The sequence below is a fragment of the Poromitra crassiceps genome (genome assembly GCF_964638095.1).
Source record: "Poromitra crassiceps genome assembly, chromosome: 18".
Classification (NCBI taxonomy): domain Eukaryota; kingdom Metazoa; phylum Chordata; class Actinopteri; order Beryciformes; family Melamphaidae; genus Poromitra; species Poromitra crassiceps.
This window is the reverse complement of record NC_139636.1, coordinates 29346310-29361309: the sequence shown is the minus strand read 5'-3', so window position 1 is coordinate 29361309 and position 15000 is coordinate 29346310. Positions and strand designations below refer to the sequence as shown.

General features: G+C 44.2%; 1 protein-coding gene across 1 annotated transcript in view; it reads left to right on the top strand.

Moving 5' to 3' along the window:
• Window positions 1-13559, top strand: part of n4bp1 (nedd4 binding protein 1) — a gene marked incomplete at both ends in the record, with an annotated part of 44834 nt that extends 31275 nt beyond the window's left edge. The window contains one exon of the mRNA XM_083654813.1: window positions 12095-13559. Within this exon, the coding sequence (XP_083510939.1) occupies window positions 12095-13559 (1465 nt within the window). The remainder of the gene's footprint in view (window positions 1-12094) is intronic.
• Between the last annotated feature and the right edge of the window lie 1441 nt (window positions 13560-15000).

Sequence of the window (15000 nt, the reverse complement as noted above, 5' to 3'; positions counted from 1 at the left end):
GCTCCCATGCGCTCTACTATTGACTACTATGTTGACTCTCACCGACTTCAATAAATTATATGAACACTGGGTTCAATGTGATGAAAATGGCTGGTGGAAATAATTTCCTTCATATTTTCACAAAACATTCTCTTTCCCCTTCTACCATCTGAAAAAAGCCAACCGTGATGGTCTGACTGTTTGCCTGCACTCAGGCACATTGAGGCTCTGATCTGTTTGCCTGCACTCAGGCACATTGAGGCTCTGATCTGTTTGCCTGCACTCAGGCACATTGAGGCTCTGATCTGTTTGCCTGCACTCAGGCACATTGAGGCTCTGATCTGTTTGCCTGCACTCAGACACATTGAGGCTCTGATCTGTTTGCCTGCACTCAGGCACATTGAGGCTCTGATCTGTTTGCCTGCACTCAGGCACATTGAGGCTCTGATCTGTTTGCCTGCACTCAGACACATTGAGGCTCTGATCTGTTTGCCTGCACTCAGGCACATTGAGGCTCTGATCTGTTTGCCTGCACTCAGGCACATTGAGGCTCTGATCTGTTTGCCTGCACTCAGGCACATTGAGGCTCTGATCTGTTTGCCTGCACTCAGACACATTGAGGCTCTGATCTGTTTGCCTGCACTCAGGCACATTGAGGCTCTGATCTGTTTGCCTGCACTCAGGCACATTGAGGCTCTGATCTGTTTGCCTGCACTCAGACACATTGAGGCTCTGATCTGTTTGCCTGCACTCAGGCACATTGAGGCTCTGATCTGTTTGCCTGCACTCAGACACATTGAGGCTCTGATCTGTTTGCCTGCACTCAGGCACATTCAGGCTCTGATCTGTTTGCCTGCACTCAGGCACATTGAGGCTCTGATCTGTTTGCCTGCACTCAGACACATTCAGGCTCTGATCTGTTTGCCTGCACTCAGGCACATTGAGGCTCTGATCTGTTTGCCTGCACTCAGACACATTGAGGCTCTGGTTTTCTGCCTTGAAAATCAAGCATTACCATTACAGAAGACACACACAGAGCATCACAGAGCATCACAGAGCATCACAGGCCCAATCTGTCATCAGAAGCAACCCAACTGTCAAGGAATCAACACTGATCAAATGCAGCAACATAAAGTGAAGGGGTAAAAAAAAACATTGGCTTTGGCAACAAGAAACAATGTTTCTTAGCCATATATGAAATCACAATTGCAATCTCTTACATCACAATCAGCAGTGTCGTTTTTGGGGAATCCATTAATGGACTGATTAATGATTAATCAGTCAACCTGCAATTCAATTCATGGAACAGTATGTATTCATTTTGGAGAGTTTGTTACCTGCATTTCTCCTCTGTTACGATGGCTCATAACTTTAATATTCTAAAATCATACCTGCATCATTTTGGAAGAGAATGAATTTGGTCAAATTGTGGATCAATTTGAAATAAAACATAAATAAATAACAACAACTACAATAATAATAATAATAATAACAATAATGGTAATAATAATAATGATGATGATGATAATAATAATATTAACTTGAAATGTTGTGCCAACCCCTCTCTGCCTTGTTAAGCCTGGATTATGCTTGACGCTTTGGCCGGCCGCACGGAAATGAGAGACACGGAATCCTGACGAGGAAACGTGTGGAGCTTTATACTCTGTGTGGGTTTCTGCAGGCGGAATTGAGCGCGAGTCTTGAAAACTCCACTTTGTCCGCCCAGCCGCGTCCGCGTAGTTACAAAATTCGGCGTGCGCACGGCCGGTCGAAAACCGTCCGCACGGAGCCTTGCGGAGGGGCGTGTCTGCTGATTTGACGTCACTTTTCCGCGCGGACACTCGCGTTCCTCGCTGATGCGGAAAGCATAATGAGACCTTTATGGTAGTGATGACACCAGTGATGTCACCCGAGCAATTGTGATGTCACCAGTGATGTCATTTGAGCGAGCCGTTCTTAGTTCTTAGCAGGGAGAATAGCAGACGATTTGGGCACGCCTCCAATTGCGCTACCTCCTGGCGCTAAACACCGCACAGCCGCTAATTCGCGCGTGTACGAAGATAGGGCCCCAGAGGTCAGGGGACTCTAGGCAGTGAGTGAACTGTTGCCGAACTATAGGGCAGACAGTTTCGGGGAAAAAGTCTGTTAAAAATTAATATTTTTTGTGTCATTAAACAATACACCAGTGAAAGTTTTCTTTTGAAAACGTTATTTTTAATGCAAGGGTATAGGTGAAACTCAAGCCCTCTTCCAGATTTGGCATCCGCACCAAGGCATTTCATTCTTCCATAGACATTTTGTAAAATGCTTACAAATTACTTTGATTTGACACCAACACACCTACACGTTCTGAGAACAGCGTCGAAGGCGTCAATTGACACTTTGTTGCCTGTGAAATTTGGAGAGCTGCTCAAATGAGAAGTGCCATTTAAGAGGAATTAATAATACATCATAATTATCTCATGACAGTATGAGACCTTCCATTTCTTTTGATGGGGAAAAAGTACAGTAAGCAGCAACTGCACGTTTTTGTCCATAAAGCCTAATTGCCTCTTCACTATCTCAAAGGATCCAACTAACTGTCTGTGGGAATTAGATACAGTCAAGACTAAAGTGACTATAGGATGTCTTGGATGTGTGTGTGTGTGTGTGTGTGTGTGTGTGTGTGTGTGTGTGTGTGTGTGTGTGTGTGTGTGTGTGTGTGTGTGTGTGTGTGTGTGTGTGTGTGTGTGTGTGTGTGTGTGTGTGTGTGTGTTTGTTTGTGTGTGTTGAGATGAAATCATTACAAAGGTGACAGGACATGAATGCTCGGATGCCGAGTGCGCTTGCAGTGACGTGCGTGTTGATTGGCGGGTCATTACGCCAACGAATGACAAGCGCTGTGTTAATCACCGGAGCACAAGAGCCACGTCTACTCAGAGCAGAAGGGGCGGAGCCTGGGAGACGAGCAAATGAGCTTTTAATGATGCAGCGGGTCCCGCAGAGGGGGAGGGAGAGAGAGAGAGAGAGAGAGGGAGGGAGAGAGAGAGAGAGAGAGAGAGAGGGAGGGAGAGAGAGAGAGGAAATTGTAATGATCACACCTGATCTTTCTTTTCCGCCCCACTCATTCTTATGTCTTTGTTCAGCCTGGTTGTACGTTTCTGCAAGAAATCAACATTTTGGATGTATCGACACTACCCAGCGAGCACAAAACGTTTTTTCAACGTTGATTTTTAGTTGAAATCTGGGTGATATTGGGTTTGAACGTCTAAGACCTAATTTCACCCTCTTTTCAACCGGCTAAAATGCGGTTACAACGACAACGTGTAAAAAAACACAATTTGGTGCATCATATTGTTAAAACATTTGTTGTAGCTTGGAATAGAGGCAATATTGATAGTGTGTGAATTGGCATTTGTCCATTTTATTGTGTAACTGAGAGTTGAAATCTGGTCTATACGAAAACTACATTTCAACGCATTTTATGTCACATGAAATATCATAAATATGGGACTATATAGGCTATGTGGTGCCAGCAAAAAGCTTCCAGGACACAACTATGGTTAATAGTTTAGCGCAATACTATAAAATAATGAATTCAGTTCCTGCAGCAACGCAGTAACGCAAGTACTTACTTGCTAGCTATACTAACCGTGACTGACTAGACTAGACCAAAGCAAGTCTGCACCGGTCTGCACCAAGTGCGGAACGAGGTGCTCTGGGCACGCTATGTTATTGTACAGACTGTATACAAGGCTCTGTGTACCTCCTCAGTCTCTGGTGTTAAATGAAGTTAACCTCTGAAGCCATAGGCTACAGCCTATAGACAACACACACACACAACATAATTTTAGTCTGTTACATTAATATAATAGTCTCGTACACACATCACATAAAATAACTTGTCCTCCGATGTCGACAATCATGTAGTCTACAAGTTGTGTGCGAGATAGAGTATATGTGCCCAGCTCTCTACAGAGTATAAGAAAATATATAGCTCAGCGCGTAGAGCGGGGTTCGAATCCCGTGTGCGCTGCTGAATTTTTAATTTAATTTCCTGGTGAAATATGGTCTAAATCTGAACGTTCAATAAACGTCTGCAAATAGTGGGTGAAAAAACTTTCACTTTCAAACCTTCCTTGCACGTTTTTTCAACGTTGACCCTAAACGTTTTTTAAACGTCTTTTCAACCGAAAAATGCTCGCTGGGTATCTATCTATCTATCTATCTATCTATCTATCTATCTATCTATCTATCTATCTATCTATCTATCTATCTATCCATCCATCCATCCATCTATCTATCTATCTATCTATCTATCTATCTATCTATCTATCTATCTATCTATCTATCTATCTATCTATAAATTTGGCAATGTGGACTCTGTCTGTTTGTTTCAAGAATTGTGTCCGGGCACAGCTATGCCGTTTTATGTGTGATTGGGCTGAAGCTATCTCATTTGGTCCAGCACCTGTCTACTAGGATGTGCGCGCATTCCACTTTTTTCCTACATACGCATTGTGCCATCATTGTGACATCACTGATGATGTCATCATGTGACACACACACAAAAGTGCGCACGCACACAGCGGACGAGCCTAGGAATCGATGCCTAGTGTTTTCAAATTAACTGCCATTCTGTTTCACATTTATGCTGAGATTGTATAGGCTTGCAGAAACATAAAATGCCACGTTTTAGAAAGGTAAAATGCAGATGTTTTGTTTCAAATTGACGTTGAGATTATACGCATCATATACTATAAATATTATCTGTGCATTGCAGAAATGTAGGCTACAATGCAGACATTTTATTTTGGCAATTGGGTTGTTTATCTCTTTGTTCCCCTATCTCTTTGTCTGCCTCTCTTTCACGCTCACCCCTCTTTCTTTCTCATCTCTCTCCCTCTCTTTGTCATTTTCCATCCCCCATATCCCTTTCTGTATCTCTGTCCTGTGTGTGTGTGTGTGTGTGTGTGTGTGTGTGTGTGTGTGTGTGTGTGTGTTGTGTGTGTGTGTGTGTGTGTGTGTGTGTGTGTGTGTGTGTGTGTGTGTCTGTGTGTGTGTGTGTGTGTGTGTGTGAGAAGACAAAGAAGGACGCGTCCGGCGGGCGATGAGACGGCCACCGGGGGTCAGTGTGATATTTGGGTGTGATATTTCCATCACCGGCCTAACTGTCTGGTGTCAACCAATTTATTGCCCGGCAACCGTGGAGAGGGACAACAAAGAAAGACAGGAGGATAGTCCCCATAGAATGCATGCAGGGGAGACACATGTGACGGTTATCAGCTAAATTAGTTTGATAACATTTCCAAATGCAGTCATAGATTGCATAGGAAACATCTTTTCCTTATAATGAAAGAAAGAAAGAAAGAAAGAAGAGAGGATATACATCGACTGAGCAGGTGTTTATGTTGGGAATGTATGACTGTCTACTGTATTTAAAAAAGCAACAACAACAGATTCTGAATTACTCTGGGTTATTAAAGCTTTTTTAAAGTCAAACTTTTCAGGAATCTGAGCGTAGTTGTGTGCAATTTGCTTTCCCCACGTGTGCCTCTACAGCTGCGTTCCACACATGTCTACAGGGCTATAGAGGCATGTCGAAGACAATACAAACAAAGGCCAATGCCAACCTTGACTGAAGCTCCGCTCGCTGTGGCTTTCATGGAGGAAAACATCTCCCTGTTCTGTCACACAGCATTCATATAAGTTACATGTTGTTGTGTTGTCAGCTACGGCCTCTCAAAGACTGACATTTTCACTTCTGTTGCACTCTTTGATCTCCAGGTACCCCCTTGTCTAAAAACATATGATCAAAACACTGCTTATGAATAGACATTAAAAATACATAAGAAACAAGAGAACAATCTATTTGTATGTAATTAACCCTCTCAACCCTGCATGTAGATGTAAAAGTGCAGACACTTATTTCCAACATGGTCGCTGGTCTTAAAAACAGGAAATACAGTAACACATCGCCTCAAATTAACACTAGTACAGAATAATCAAGAACAATGGCAAACGAGAGATACAAGCAACACATGTTTGAAAACTAACCAGACAACAGGAAAGACTCCGCCCACTACTCTAGTTTACTCAGCAGGAGTTTCTTCAGAAGGTTTTTGAAAACCACTCAGAGAACCATCCGTGTAGACCAATGCACTTCTACCAACCTTGCTTTTAGGTTAGCTAGTTTCACGTCCGCTACACTAGCTCTCGTGTTCCGCTCATGAGCGTCCCGAACAAACTAAAAATACCTGGCAAAGTAATTTGGACACAGGTCATGCAATATCTTATAGACATGATGAGTTTCAACTGTTGAACTCTACTTTCAACGGGTTCAACTCCTTAAAATACATTGGGCTGATGTGCGTTCTTGGATTGAGGTTCAGAATAACCCTCATTAGTTGGTTTTGAGCTTTTTGAAGTTTGTCCTTTACCACTGTACCGAGATATGCAGGTATAATCATAATGACATTGAATTAAAGACGTGGCTAAGAGCCTCATGGTCTTCTTGTCCAGGAATTTAGATATTCTTGACAACTACTTTGTCCTTGAGTGGATTTTCCCAATGACAGATAGATGGCCTCACTCCACATACACTGTATGACAGATAGATGGCCTCACTCCACATACTGTACACTGTACGGGGATTTCGAATAAACGTCTGAAATGTCTGTTGCCTGTTGCCTGTTTCTGTTGCTTGTCTTTTGTTTACTGTTAAGCGTCTTTGGGTTCTGAAAAGCGCTATATAAAATAAATGAATTATTATTATTATGAAATAAGGTCTGTACAACAAAAGTTTATGAAACAGCAAACTTTGTGTTCATCAAGATAATCTTCACAAATGAGGAACATTGATGAACACTGTCGAAGCGTTTTATTGAAAATCTTGATTTAAAAAAATCAGTTACGCTTCAAAATTCATAAAAGTGGTCCTCATTTGTGAAGATTTTCATAAATTTGGTTCACTACATACCTTGTTTCAGACATCAGACAAAATCCCATTGACTTTCAGAAGAAGGAAGCAAGAAGTGCAGGGACTTCTGGGTAAGCCAAATACATCATCCCTGTGGTATTCTATACTAGTGGACCCCCCCGGGAGTTAGACCCCCCCCCCCCCCCCCGGGAGTTAGACCCAACCAGTCTGCTAGAGCAGGTACACAATTCTGCTCTCTCCTCTTTCTCTGCCTTCTTCCCACCATGTCCCTGTTTCTCTGTCTCTCTCTCTCTCTCTCTCTCTCTCTTGCTCTCTCTCTCTCTCTCTCACACTCTCTCTCTCTCTTGCTCTCTCTCTCTCTCTCTCTCACACTCTCACACTCTCTCTCTCTCTTGCTCTCTCTCTCTCACTCTCACACTCTCACACTCTCTCTCTCTCTCTCTTGCTGTATGAACTTTATTGGATGCCAGCAGGGAAACACTTTAAATGTCTCTGCAATTATACTTCTAATAACGGCTTTACACAAAGAGCACACAAAATCACACACACACACACACACACACACACACACACACACACGCACACGCACACGCACGCACGTACACACGCACACGTGCATGCGCGATTGCGCACGCACACCCACACACAAAGCTCAGTATGGTAAGCTACAGTATGCATCACTGTATGTGTATAGCCAGCAACAGTTGACAGGAAACAATAGTGTTTATGTGTGTGTGTGTGTGTGTGTGTGTGTGTGTGTGTGTGTGTGTGTGTGTGTGTCCTGACCTAGACGAGCAGGAGCTGGTCCACAGCTTTATGCAACTGAGCCACCAGGAAGCCCCAATTGAGTAGAGCATTTCTGGAGACGGATGATGATGGAGACTATAAGTCGTATCGCCCATTCCCATCTGGAAGGCTTAGTGTAAAGATAAGTAACTCTACAAAGATCTGAGTTGCTGTAAGTAACGAGAATGTCTGTATTCCCATGACAGTGATAACTATAAAAAGATCTAAAAATTCGAACTAGAACTATATATGTTCTGTCCGATCTAAGGAAGAAGGGGGGAATTCAGTAGCTATAGTGATGCTTTGTGTTTGCTGAGGAACTAATCACAGATATTGCTGTAGTGTAGTAAAGCTTCAACAATAATCTATTGTTATAGGTAACATTATAGTTCTTGTTGTTGAACGTGAATGGGCCTGTAGCCTGTACTCTCTCCCTCTCTCTCTGTGTTTCTCTCAATCCCTCCCCTACCTGTCCATCATCTCTCTTTCTCTTTCTACACTCGCTTTAATGTCTCTCTATCTCTCGCCCCCAGCTCCCCCTTCTGGCTTTGCTATTTTTCTTCCTGGACCAACTCATCACTGCGCCTTATGCCTCTCTCTCCCTCTCTCTCTCTCTCTCTCTCTCTCCGTCTCTCTCTCTCTCTCTCCCTCCCTCCCTCTTCCACTGACCTTCTGTCTCTCCTCTCATCCCTCTCTCTCTGTTTGATGAGGAGAATGAGAGAAAAGAAAGAGATTGCACCCTGCCGTGAAGGATGCCAAATGTCTGGGTCACTCACACATTGAGAACCCACTGCTGTGTGTGTGTGTGTGTGTGTGTGTGTGTGTGTGTGTTGTGCGTATGCGTGCGTGTGTGTGTGTGTGTGTGTGTGTGTGTGTGTTGTGCGTATGTGTGCGTGTGTTGTGCGTGTTTGTGTGTGTGTGTGTGTGTGTGTGTGTGCGTGTGCGTGTGTTGTGCGTGTGTGTGCGCGTGTGCGTGTGTGTGTGTGTTGTGCGTGTGTGTGTGTGTGTTGTGCGTGTGTGTGTGTGTGTGTGTGTTGTGCGTGTGCATGTGCGTGTGTGTGTGTGTGTGTGTGTGTGTGTTGTGCGTGTGTGTGTGTGTGTGTGTGTGTGTGCGTGTGTGTGTGTGTGTGTGTGTGTGTGTTAGTAACTGCTGTGAAGGAGTTGAAGTGTGTTTTGGTCAAACCCTCAGATGATGCCCAGACACACCAGTACCCATGTGTTGTATAAAGGTATGAGAGCCGGGCCAGCATCACGCTGGCTAAATTGTGAGTTGAGAGATGGAACCTTTCAAAGGTTCCAGTCTCGCCGCAGCTTTACCAAACCACAAAAATACACAACCAATTATAAAACAGCTCTGTCAAATCAAGCAGTCTGATTGGCTCACAGCTGTGGTATATTTAGCATATACCACGCTAAATATACCACAGAAAACAGAGAAAAAAAATCGTAGCTAGCTATAGCCTTGCAAAAAGGGGCTCCGCACCACAATACCCAGCGTGCCTTACGGTAGTGTTTACTGTCGTCTCCTGGTAGTGACGTCATCAGTATACGACAGATATCCACAGGTATGCTAGACCAGACCAGTGATGCTCACTAGAGATGCGCCGATGAGCTTTTATACCACCCTAATCCACGTGTATGCATGAGCCATCCGCCCGCCATAAATCCATGCAAATTATTTCATACTATTTATAGACAGTTTTCACCAGAGCGCAACCCCACAGCACTTCCTTTTTCTCAGCATTCGGCAAACTGCAGAAATATTCACTCGACATTGTTACTTTTGTTTTCGCTGCTCAGCTGTATAGACGGTTTTCACAGAATGGTCAGTCCTGCACTTGAATGTTTTTTTTTCTTTTATGTCCATAGCAAACACTGCAACAGGAAGTGAGCGGGGGTTCAATTTAGAATGTTTTTGTTGTCAAGTTAAAACCGCCTATAGATCCGCGGCTGCCATGCACCCGACATTTCACAACGCTATAAATGAGCGATTTGGGTAGATGAACTTACTGTTTCTGCTGCCGTCGGTGCGATCGTTGCAGTCCACTCCAAATAAACATCCATGCTGTATTATAATCCAGTCCAGCACTTGTCCATGTAGCATACTAGCTAACGCTATAGCTTTAAGTTTAGATCAAGACTGGATTGACCCGTATGGGAAAATAATACGAGCACGTCTTCTCTTCCAACTATTCAGTGGAAACTCCTGTTTGACGCAGGCATATCCCCATCGGATGTTGACACGGCTATTTCTTTACACTGCTAGTGCTTTAACCCAGGTATAGTTAATACATCTACATCAGCCTGGAGAAATGACTAACTAGGCTAGGAATCCCTTTCACATTCAGAAAGCCATAAACAATAAAGGGATTGACACGTCATAATAATACATAATACAACAATAATATCCAGTGTGACATGGTCAGTGAACAAGGGGTTAATTTGATCTGTTTCGTTTGGTTTGACTGGCCTGTCATTAGGCCAATCAGTGAACTCTTAGACAGACTTAAACAACCAATGAGCGATCAGTGGAAGCAGATGCTTCCGGGTCCGCCTCTGTTTACGTCCATCTCTCGTCTCGTTCTTCCCTTCAGCTGCTGTCTGTCAGTGTGAGGGCAGTCACTTTTCTTCATCTGCATGGTGAGAAAAACTAGCATCTTTAGCAACCACATGTGAATGCAAACTTCTATCCATCAATAAGTACTGATCCCTAACTTGTGTAACATCAAACAGAACCAATGGTGATGTGAGGTTGCTGATCGGGGCCAGTGAATTACACTGAAACCAACCACTGGTGAGTTTGCAACTTTGCAGCTAACTAGGATAATGCTATTCTCCACTAGCCAAGTCAGGGTGAAGGCATTGACTGGTATGGAGAATGCTAATCTCCGTTTAGCCAAGGAAGCTAACAATGAATGTATTGACTTCTATGGGCATTTTCTAATGATTTTGGCACTTTGTTTTGGAGGGAGACTTTGTTACTGACTCACTGACTCACTGACACTGTTTTGTCAGTTGAGTATTAGCATGAATGTCGTGTTTATGCTGTTTAATTGTGTTAAGTCACTGCAGGGTTATAGTGATAACTGGGGCTAATTTTTAGTGCAGTTTCTCCATTGTGCCTGTAGGCCTCTGGTGCAAAGAGAGATTATTAAGCACGTGACCGTCATAATGCCTCTGTTATTTTACTGTAGCCTAATACATATGGGGATTCAATTGAATTTGATGGGTGTTACTTTGCACTTTATGTAGGCTACATTTATTTTGCTAGACTATTGATATTAGTTTACCTTCAATTGTAATTGTATGTGCTTTTGTTTATAATAGTTATTTATTATTAATGTAACTATGGTTCTCTGAAATAGAAAACTAATAAGACAACTGAGACTATTGATATTCTGTTGTCCAACTGACATTAGAACTGAGAAATGTAAGTGAACTACAGGTAGTATTACAATACTAAGCTATAGTTTATTTATTCTGATAATTGAACTGAACCAAATAGTAATTCTTAGAAATCTGTGGCGTTGTCTATAGGTCAGGTTTTGGTTATAGGACAAGAATCCGGATCTTCCAGTCGACGGGTGGCGAGCCAGACCCACGAAAGAACCTGCAAGAACTTTCACACACAAATTCCTACAACTGGTGCGGTAGGAGACACCACTATCCACACACACATTCCCTTGGATGGACACTATTCAGGACGATTCCACACTAACACACAATCACTTACCTTGGGCCCTAACGCTTTTTTGTGTGTGCACACTTTTTATTATTTTAGTTTGTTATTTTTCATGTATTTGAACTGTTGTTCGGTATTAATAATATAAAATTTCTAACTTCATTAGGCTACTCATTAATGATACATCATTTCACCCGCCCGCAACCCATCCGCTATTAATCAGATTTTTATGATCCGCCCGCGGGGTGGGATATCCGTGGTCAGCGCGGTTATAACTGCAGCCATCCACCTGTTTTTATGCAAAATTTCAATTTGCGCATAAAAAAACGGAGTGGAAAACGCTGCCTAATTCGCAAAAACCTCCACATTTTGCAAAAAAGTTTTCACGCTTGAGGGAGGCGGAAATGTCGGGTGTATCGATAAAAGGAAAATGCGAAACGTGCGGTGGAAGCAGATTAAGCGATATTCCGTTGTCTCTCCATTCAAAAACCAGGCAGTTTGCCTTGATCACTGCAAAACATGACATGCCTGCACACAAGCCTACACACAATAGGGCTACACACGGTAATGGTAAATACGCAGCACAATACCCGCCGTGGTAAACAGAAGAAAACTGGGATATTAACTTTAAGGCGACTCACTTCTAGAATTGAATGAAATTGTATTAACTTACTATCTGCTCCGTGGATTATAACGTTATGCTTGCCGAGTCGCACCTGGTAATCCAGAAATGATCACTGTGTGGTGGAGGATGAGACCAGTGATGCTCACTGTGTGGTGGAGGATGAGACCAGTGATGATAACTGTGTGGTGGAGGATGAGACCAGTGATGCTCACTGTGTGGTGGAGGATGAGACCAGTGATGCTCACTGTGTGGTGGAGGATGAGACCAGTGATGCTCACTGTGTGGTGGAGGATGAGACCAGTGATGATAACTGTGTGGTGGAGGATGAGACCAGTGATGATCACTGTGTGGTGGAGGATGAGACCAGTGATGATAACTGTGTGGTGGAGGATGAGACCAGTGATGCTCACTGTGTGGTGGAGGATGAGACCAGTGATGCTCACTGTGTGGTAGAGGATGAGACCAGTGATGATCACTGTGTGGTAGAGGATGAGACCAGTGATGATAACTGTGTGGTGGAGGATGAGACCAGTGATGATAACTGTGTGGTGGAGGATGAGACCAGTGATGCTCACTGTGTGGTAGAGGATGAGACCAGTGATGATCACTGTGTGGTAGAGGATGAGACCAGTGATGATCACTGTGTGGTAGAGGATGAGACCAGTGATGATAACTGTGTGGTGGAGGATGAGACCAGTGATGCTCACTGTGTGGTAGAGGATGAGACCAGTGATGATCACTGTGTGGTGGAGGATGAGACCAGTGATGCTCACTGTGTGGTAGAGGATGAGACCAGTGATGATCACTGTGTGGTGGAGGATGAGACCAGTGATGATCACTGTGTGGTGGAGGATGAGACCAGTGATGATCACTGTGTGGTGGAGGATGAGACCAGTGATGCTCACTGTGTGGTAGAGGATGAGACCAGTGATGATCACTGTGTGGTGGAGGATGAGACCAGTGATGCTCACTGTGTGGTGGAGGATGAGACCAGTGATGATCACTGTGTGGTGGAGGATGAGACCAGTGATGCTCACTGTGTGGTAGAGGATGAGACCAGTGATGATCACTGTGTGGTGGAGGATGAGACCAGTGATGATCACTGTGTGGTAGAGGATGAGACCAGTGATGATCACTGTGTGGTGGAGGATGAGACCAGTGATGCTCACTGTGTGGTGGAGGATGAGACCAGTGATGATAACTGTGTGGTAGAGGATGAGACCAGTGATGATCACTGTGTGGTAGAGGATGAGACCAGTGATGCTCACTGTGTGGTAGAGGATGAGACCAGTGATGATCACTGTGTGGTAGAGGATGAGACCAGTGATGATCACTGTGTGGTAGAGGATGAGACCAGTGATGCTCACTGTGTGGTAGAGGATGAGACCAGTGATGATAACTGTGTGGTGGAGGATGAGACCAGTGATGATCACTGTGTGGTAGAGGATGAGACCAGTGATGCTCACTGTGTGGTGGAGGATGAGACCAGTGATGCTCACTGTGTGGTAGAGGATGTGGGAGTTCAACCCAACAGCAACCCACATCATCCATTGTCCGAGCTGATATAAAGATGGAAATATCAAAAAGACTGATCTCAAATCTCAGCACACTTTCAATATGATTTGCAGCTTTGCTGACGTGACAACACTATGTATTGAGTTTTACTGACTGACAGTGAAAGAGAGAAACCCTAGAGGAAGAGAGACAGAGAGGGAAACAGGGCAGTTTTGTTGGTAGGTGTCCTTGCATACTAAAAGGGAGGGGTTGTAGATAAATGTTCTCCACACAGCTCAGTTCTCTCATATATCTCCGTTAGACCTCAGCTAGCCATGACTGCACCAGGCAAGGCCAAACTCTCATTTGTGTGTGTGTGTGTGCGTGCGTGTGTGTGTGTGTGTGTGTGTGTGTGTGTGTGTGCGCGCGTGCGTGTGTTTCCATATACATGTGTGCATGCATGTGAATGTTTGTGAGAATAGATGGAATGGATGTGTCAGGTGTGTTCTTTTGAGAGCATTTCAGTGTGTGTGTGTAGATAAATCAAGAAAGCTAGAGTTGTGTGTGTGTGTGTGTGTGTGTGTGTGTGTGTGTGTGCGTGTGTGTGTGTGTGAGTGTGTGTGTGTGTGTGTGTGTGTGTGTGTGTTCACATTGTAGGCATGTATAAATTGTGTGTATGAAAGTGCCTGCATGTGTAAAGTACTGTATGTGACGAGAGAACCAACACATACATTACAATGCCTGCCTAATGTCAGACCTGTAAGATCTGACCCAACCTCTAGCTAACCTTTTGTGCCCACACCTGGTGCTTCACCTACAGGTCCATCAATCCCACCTCTTCACCTACAGGTCCATCAATCCCACCTCTTCACCTACAGGTCCATCAATCCCACCTCTTCACCTACAGGTCCATCAATCCCACCTCTTCATCTACAGCTCCATCAATCTCACCCCTTCATCTACAGGTCCATCAATCTACAGGTCCATCAATACCACCTCTTCATCTACAGGTCCATCAATCTACAGGTCCATCAATACCACCTCTTCACCTACAGGTCCATCAATCCCACCTCTTCATCTACAGGTCCATCAATCCCACCTCTTCATCTACAGCTCCATCAATCTCACCTCTTCATCTACAGCTCCATCAATCTCACCTCTTCATCTACAGCTCCATCAATCTCACCTCTTCACCTACAGGTCCATCAAGGCCACCCCTTCACCTACAGGTCCATCAATCCCACCTCTTCATCTACAGCTCCATCAATCTCACCTCTTCACCTACAGGTCCATCAATCCCACCTCTTCATCTACAGGTCCATCAACCCCACCTCTTCACCTACAGGTCCATCAATACCACCTCTTCACCTACAGGTCCATCAATCCCATGCCTTCACCTACAGGTCCATCAATACCACCTCTTCACCTACAGGTCCATCAAGGCCACCCCTTCACCTACAGGTCCATCAATCCCATGCCTTCACCTACAGGTCCATCAAGGCCACCCCTTCACCT